Consider the following 8299-nt stretch of genomic DNA (forward strand, 5'->3'; position numbering starts at 1 on the left):
TGAATTAGAACTTTAGTGCATATATATTTAAACCTCGAGTATAAATGCTGCAAAAGGATTTACCTTATTGTATTCCTAGTTTGACTTATTAGTCAATAAAATCTAATGACCAATACAAACTACAGCTGGCTTTCTGAATCAGATACTTCTGGTGTTTCCTTTTGTTTTTACTCTTTTTCTTGTATCTTATCAATTGTTTCTTCCCTGATTCTTATGTTGCTAATTCTACCATTATATGCTACATATGGAATTTGATTTTTTTTTTCTAAGCTGCACTTCTGAATTCCTTTGCAGGTTGATGCAATAAAGGAAAAGGTGAAAGTTGATTCTTTTCCATCTTTAAGTCTGGAGGACTAAGTCTAAAGAAACTGCATGAGTTTTCTTTCCTACCTTTACTACACTGCTGCTACTGCTTTTTTCCCAACAATATCTCACTAAAGCCTCTGCAAATTGTTTAAAACTACAATAGTTAGAACTGTAGGACAAAAGTAGATACACTTGCTACTAATCGGCTAATAGACTCTTCAGGAAGGGCAGAAGGCTGATCAGTTGGATCACAGTCCAAGTACTAATTTAAAGATACTAATGTTGACCAATACTGTTCAGAAGAAATTGACTGTACAAAACAGCAGGAATTGACAATAACCACTTTCTCTGCAAGCAGCAGTAATTAAAGCTATTCCAGCTCCAGCCAGAGACTCTGGTTTAACAAGGAAGTTGTCATATGTACATTCTTTAGCAGCAATTTTTGCAAATTTATAAGGACTGTGATCCAGTCTGATTTATTGATTCTTACTAATGTGTGTGCTGACAGTAGGCAGAATAGATACTAGCTGCTTCAGAAGAGACTTTTCCTCATGTTTCTTCAGGTTTCCAGTTCTTATGGTGCTAGTCTGTTTTGATGCAGTAAGTTAAAACTTAAGCTATTGTATCAAGTCTTGTGTTTTACCCTCCCCCTCCTCATGACATTCCTCATAGCTGAGCAAAAGAGAAGACTGCCTTCAGGGCTCTTCAGCTTCTTAAAAAACAAAACAACAAAAAACCAACCTCTTGCTACCTTTCCAAAAAACCCTTGTAACGTGGTAATGCTAAAACTTGAACTCTTTTGATGCCTGTCTGGCACTTGCCTGTTGTTGCTCAATTATGCCCAGCCTGCGGGCAGATTCCAAAGCTTCTGTCCATCTGTTTTCTGTACCCTATACCCACTCCCAATTTTCCTTGGAACATGAGCCATGCTGGCATAATTTGTCTGTTAAATGTGGTTGGGCAAAGGGCAGGCAAGCTTATATAAAGGGCTTGAAGACTAAATCCGTGCAAACTACCATCTGCTGTTTATACATCCATCTTGGTCACCACTGGAACTCAAGGCTAACCTGAGTAAAACGCATCACGTAAGGTCCTTCAGCAGCTAGTAGGTGAGGCAGTAAGAAAGCGTGTGTGTGGAAAAAAGGTAATTGAACTGCAGTGTCTGCATTATTAAACTAAGCATGTACAACAGTCATTGCAATTACATCCCACTATTCCTGAAGCTACGAAGCATTGCTGTGGGCTGCGTGTGGTTTTTGGGGGGAGCCTGTATGGCAATCATCTTCAGATCTCACTACTTGCTTCAGTACTCTTGCCTCTTTTTCATGCACACATAACACCAAAATAACATTGAACGCATGTTACTACTTTTCCTCTGCAGCTTATTGCAGTCTTTGTGGAAAAGCCTTTTTAATGCAGTTTACTTTACTAAAGCAGTGTAAGAGGGCACTGAACCCAGTGATGCTTAATCAAGTGGTGTATAAGGATCACTGTCTTCAGACTTTTAACAAGCTTGTGTTCATAATTAAGTTCCATATGTGTGGTGGTTTTTTAAGAGGCCTCTAAACCAGGTCAGATAAAGGAAAGGCAAACATTAGAGACTTCAAACAGAATATTCTGGGCTAGGGGTTAGCCAAATATATGGAAACCTGAAACTTTCTGCTTAGCTGTTGCTGCTACTCCAATATTCCACTATCCTATGCAGAGCCTATCTGGATCTATGCTTCAGCATTTCAACACTCCCAGCTAGTCTAGTTAATCCCATTTTATTTTTGAAACAGACTTTAATGTTGAATGCAATTTTTTGAATAAGATTTTTAATAGCGTTCTTTCTGTTGTGACTCTAACTTGACAATTGACTTTCTTCAGTGCGGTGTCTAACTTCTCAAACAAGATTCTGCTACTCATCCCTGATTGAGCGAGAGATGCGACAACTCTCAAATGCCAATACTTGTATTTCGTGCATGAACTGTGGCCTGGTAACTGGGGTCACAAGTGAATATATGGATTCATAAAACCATTAGACTCCATAATGTAGTTCATTTTCTGACTGAAGGACGGCTTGCTTCAGAATGTTTACAACCAATGCTAGTTCTTGTGTCCTCAGTTTGGCAGTCCTTTTTTTAATGCTCTTATGGACATCTGGCATAGTTCAAACAAAGATACATCAAAGTTCTGGGGTACCAACTAGGGAAGTGATCTCAGAGCTCTGTTTAGTATCTGTGGGTTGTGTTCCTTTGAGTTGTCAGTACTTAAGGAGGAAACTACTGGCACAATGATGCTACCTTAGTGCAACTCCAAATAGAGAACTTCATCTTCGGTATCATAAGATGTAGAACATTTGAGTCTGTCTCTGTGGTAGCTATGACTATAACTGTATAGCAGCTAGATGAATCCTCGGAAGTGGTGTGGAATAGTCAAATAAGCAACTTCCCAAAACAAAGCTATAGTTTCTATTCAGGGGTGGGGGGAAGAGAAGGAAGACTAGCCAACTAATAGCAAAAATACACTAAGATCTAACATGCACCTAACCAGTTTTCAGTAGCCCTAATGTGATTAGGGTGAAAACACACATTTGGGGGGGGAGGGGAGAACCTATCAGTATCTGATCCACATAGCTGACTTACTCTGGCCTCCTGTGCAAATACAGTGGGAGCTGGGCATTTATGCACCTATACTCTGATACTGCTCTCTGTGCAGTGTGGCTCTGAAGAACTTGCCCCATAGTTTGACTTTGCTTTTTAAGTCTATGCATTCCCTATACAAAGTTAGAAACTGCATGAGTGAACAGACCGACTTTTCCCTAGGGCTGTTAGTTTCACTAACTTCTTGATGCTCAAGTGAAATGTCAGATGCTGTCGACTGATACTGTTAAGTATTCATAACTATTCTGTGCCCTTGTAAGAATTTTCTCTTAAACAGAAGTTCTAGACTGGAGACATTTGTCTAGTTCAAGAGTTTCTTGTTTATTGTGAATGAGAACGGATAATCTTCTAGTTGCTGCACACTCTTGTTGAAGTGTGGTGCCACGTGTGTGTGTGTGTGTACCAACTTGGTACAATCTTATGTTGTCTTCACACTAGTTTGACAAACTTTCTCTCTACATTCTAAAGCTGCTGGAGTGCTAAAATGACTCCAGTGAACTTTCCTTACAGTATTTTAAATATGGTCAAGGATTTTAAAAAAACACAATAATTGGTTGCCCCTGGCTGGGACCTTGCATGCCAAATTTCAGCCTGGTGTGAGCTTTTTACAGCTGTTCTGTAAATCCTTCCAGGGGGCTTTCTCATGGAAAAATGCTGAGACAAACGACTGCAGCAATATCAATGTTGCTACTTGAATTTGTAAGCAGTGGTCTTCTCTTGAGGGTGGTTAATGTACATGAAGGCTTTTCCACGTCTCTGCCAGAAAAATAAGTAACATGTTTCTATAGAGAGGGGTGGTAGTTTTAATTATTGGGCCTTCATATTTCCAGGTGGATAAACTGGATGCCTCAGAGTCGCTGAGAAAGGAAGAGGAGCAAGCTACAGAAACACAACCTATTGTTTATGGTAACCTTTCTTTTGATTCACTTATCACTAATCAGTGTATTAATGTCCAGATACACAATTATGCACTAAATATTGGTATTGATATTGCTTCCAAAGTTCAATGCATAACACTGACAAGCCACCTCTCCCTACCCATATCCAAAGCAATAGCTCTGAAAGTGGGAAGTTTCTGCTAATTAAGCAGGGTGATGTTGGTTTGAGACTAGTCTGACAAGCAGTATCTAAATTCTACATTAACTCTGCCAAGTCTGTTTTGAAAGTAATCCATATGGTGTTTGGTGCTTCACTGCCCTTGTAGGAGGCTGGCTGACGATTGCACAGCCCTCTTAAATCGCACATACCCCAACATGTTCAAGGAACTCTTACCAAAGGTAAATATTAACCATACTTCAGAGGACTAGAAATCTGGAGACATACATGCTGCTTCAGCTTCATTCCTCACCTCTCTTCCCCCTTTAGTCCCGCACCCCACTCTTCCACACTTCAGCTAATCCCCTCCTAACTGAATCCACCCAAACTAACCACTGCTGTCATAACCTTGTTCACTTTGTATTATAGCATAGCATCCTCCCACATAAGTATTTTTAATTGTAAGCCCTTTGGGCAAGGGAATGTTTGCTCCTCTGTACAATGCCTTGCACAACAGGGTCCTATTTTTTGCTTGGTCCTTGGGCACACCATACAATTAAACTTTTGTGAAGCAAAATAGAACACAAGTATCAAGAAAAACACGTTCTGCTATGGGAAGGTTGACGATTCACAGACTGATCTGTGGCAATACCTATAGACATATGTACCAATCATACCTAAACTTGCAATAAAATGCAGAATGCCATGGAGATAGGTGAAGGGCAAATGTGCAAAATCACTGGCACAGTCCATAAATTATGTAACTCTTTGTGATGGAACATGACTGTTCCAAGTAAATTTCTCAAAAGTGTATGAAAATGAGAAAGGGATAAACAGAATAGCTTTAATATACTTACCTCATAGTAGAAAATCATGTTGCATAAATTTAAATGTTTGCCAATTTATTCCAGTTGGCATAATATTTTTTTAAATTGGAACATAAATGACTTTGAGCAAATCTGGACAGGAACAGTTCTGTGACCAGAATACTGAGCTATGAGTATCTAGAAAATACCTCAAAGTCCCTATACAGTATTGCCTTCCTCACTATTTAGTTGGTTTTGCAGTAAAATTACACTAGGGTTTGGCAGCTGGTCCAATAAATACAAGAAAGCAGTGACAAAGTGGGAGTAAACAGAAGGTTGTTACAGCACTTGGGTATTGGGTGTAAATTTGAGGGTGGGGCCTGATTGTGGTGAGCCACTATATTAAACTGTCTGACCTAAAATGCATAATCAAGACTAATCCAAACTGATCGGGGATTAGAGGGACTGGGCTAGGACATTGTGTAGGTGAAGGTGGATAAACATCTCACTGCGTCATAGGGAAGTAAACTTATTTTCCATTCCATCTTCTACAATATATGCTACAAGTAGCTTCTAGAAACTAAAGCAAAGCATCTAAATCCATGTACTTCCTTAGATCTCTCGAGGAAAGATCCTTTAAACATGGCTGCTTCTAGAAAAGATGCTGATAGCTCCTTTCTATAAACTAGGCAGAACAGAAAACTCAAAGGCAGTGGAAGGTAGATTATCAAGGACTCAGTAAAATGTTTGAGGTGGTCAAATAGCCTCACCTCCATAGGTAATCTCCTTCCCTAAATGTATTTTATCAACATTATTGTAAAAACTAATTATTGTACATCTTTTCTACAGTTCCTGGGAAAGAAAGTAGAAATAGGCAAACTGCAGTAGCTAGAACAGACTGAAATAGTTAATCATTTTACTCTTCCCATTTTCAGGTCAGCCACAGCTAATGTTGACAGCAGGACCCAGTGTTGCAGTCCCCCCACAAGCACCTTTTGGCTATGGCTACACCGCACCTCCATATGGGCAACCTCAGCCTGGTTTCGGGTACACCATGTAAGGTGCAGTGCAAGTCAATCCGGAGCTAGCAAATTTTCTTACTGAAACTCCACCGTCCCTCCAAGCTTCAACTCAAACTGGGAAAAGCAAGCATTTTGCCTTGTGTTCTTGTAACCTTTATTTCATGAAGGACTATGGTTTTCTAGCGCAAACTGTTTGGATCACACCTATGTTCAATCTTTTTTCACATTCCATGTCATTTAGATTTTACTTTGAAAGGGGAATAGCTTAAATGTTTTTGTTCAAGTGGGCTCTTTTTTGCAGGACTGCTTCTTAACATTAAAACAGGCTGTTGTGGAGATTCCAATTTGCACTCTGTAGTGTTAAGAAACTCGAATATTGAATCTTGCGTTCAGTGTATGTGAGCAGCTGACAATATGTACTGTCTATCTAAATGCATTTAAGTCTCATTGTATATTCAAAGAAAATGCTAAAGCAAAGATATTTCTATTTGAACTTGCAAGATGGCCGATGACAGACAACACTAATCAGCATATCCTACTCTGGATTGCATAGCTCTTAAAATGATTTAAAAATGCGTATGGACAACCTTGCCTGATTTTTAAAAATGAGTAAAATTTCCCTTAACCTATGCAGGTTTTGCTTATAGAAAATGCTAGTGTTTTGCTCATTCCATATGTAACAGATGACCTTATGTTTTTGTGCTGTATCCTGTGCTTTTTGTGGGATCATTCCATTTGGGAACAGAGCACCATGATTCCAATCTGTGTATTTACTAACCCTGCCCTGAGGTTTGTGTATGTTGGATATTGTGGTGTTTTAGATCACTGTTTTGAGTGTACAGAAGAGAGAATTCAAACAATATTGCTGTTCAGTTTTGTCTGTGCAATTTGAAATTACTCGAATTTAAAAATAAATTACTGGACTGTGGACATCCTGTATAGTGGTAGTTTCACTTATGTATCTTTCTCTTCAAAACTAACCTAACCATCGAGACCAACTATTCCTGTAGATTCACTTGGTGTCAAGGGCCCAAGTTCAGACAGCATTCCTAGGTTAAGGGAGGGGCCATCATCTTAGCAAAACAAATTGAGAATGGAGACTATTGGAAAGTGTCTTGCACTGATGGATTATGCAGTAAATATGTATTAATGCTTTTCCTATAGCGAGGACTATACCAGACAGTTGAAAATAGCACTTTTCAAAAATTGGCTATATGTGGTCAGCTACAGCATCTTAACTGGGAGATACTTTAAGGTCGTAGTCTGTTTCAGTTAAACTGACAAAGATCATGTTTTAGGTATGTTAAGTTGCCTTAATATATTTAGCTTCAAATAAAATTGACTTAAATGTTTGACAATGCTGAATACTGTCATATTTGAGTATGCAATTTGAATGCATCTGTTGCTAGAGGCACTGATACCCATACCAAATCAATCCATGAAAACTTAGCGTTTCTGTTTCAGCCATAGCACAATCTTAATATAGTGGCTGGTTATGAATTTTGTTAAAACCAACTTCTGCTGAAATGAACTTTAAATCTAAGTGTGCTCCACTCCCTGGGTTTTTCCTGATCACTTTCAGTTTGATGAATCAGGTCTGTCACCTTACAAGGAAGTTGTTATGCTCTACAGGGGGCTGCCTCTTGAGTCAATATGAAAACTTAGGATGCTACATTTTGCACCAGTTTATCTATCTATTAAGGAGTGGTTCAATGGTGGCACATGTCAGCAGTACTCCAAAATTTGCATCTACTACTTTGGTTTCTAAATTGCATTTGATGTATAAGCACTGCATGGATTGGGTCTTGCTGCCTGAGACTTCCAGTGCCATCAGTTCCGTCTGCTCATCATGGATGAGCACCCTCTGTTCAGAGTAGAGGAGCTGGCAGTACAGCATTCTCTGAAAGGGATCCTCTGCTCTGGAATTGGCTTTTCTTGTCCAAAATGGCTCAAATCTTGACCTGGGGCCTACTGAGACATTTACACGGGCTGCTGTGGAGGCAGGGGCACCAAGAGGCTTGTTTGGGTCCCCTTTTATCTAAAATGTACAGATAAGCTAATTTGCCAAAGCTGGAAGCTTGCCCAACTAATGTACATCTGTGCTCAAATACATAACCCTAAATGATCAGACTTCACTACTGGAGCCATAAAGCTAGACTGCTTCAAATTGTCATGACAAATCGGACCATGTCCCAAGGGTTTGGGTAGCCCTTAACTCTCTAGGTGACAATGGAGAAGAGAGTCATGAAAGAGTAAACTTATTTCCATTTTTGGTGTAGATAGGCTTATCCTAAAACCTAGTGAAGTAAACCCAAATCTGACTGCAAGGGGAACTAACACACTCTTCCTGTTTCAGGCCTTGTGGTGAGGGCATGATATTAAAGCTTGGTTCTGCTACTTTAATCTGATTTGAAACTCTACCTTACTAAGGCTAGATAAACTTACTCTTGAGCTACCACCAGGGGATACTTTTTTATTTTTAAAA

The 8299-nt window shown here is 39.4% G+C and overlaps 1 protein-coding gene across 2 annotated transcripts in view; it reads left to right on the forward strand.

The window, feature by feature from the left end:
* The window catches only part of CLTC (clathrin heavy chain), a 53337-nt gene extending 46165 nt beyond the window's left edge, over positions 1-7172 (forward strand). Inside the window, exons 31-33 of one of the 2 annotated variants that reach the window (XM_073315180.2) lie at positions 295-315; positions 3782-3857; positions 5728-7172. In XM_073315180.2, the coding sequence (XP_073171281.1) occupies positions 295-315; positions 3782-3857; positions 5728-5852 (222 nt within the window). In that variant the 3' untranslated portion in view covers positions 5853-7172. The remainder of the gene's footprint in view (positions 1-294; positions 316-3781; positions 3858-5727) is intronic. The other variant, XM_073315181.2, reaches the window with a different exon arrangement.
* Positions 7173-8299: the final 1127 nt, after the last annotated feature.

Source organism: Lepidochelys kempii, chromosome 17 (assembly GCF_965140285.1).
Source record: "Lepidochelys kempii isolate rLepKem1 chromosome 17, rLepKem1.hap1, whole genome shotgun sequence".
Lineage (NCBI taxonomy): Eukaryota > Metazoa > Chordata > Testudines > Cheloniidae > Lepidochelys > Lepidochelys kempii.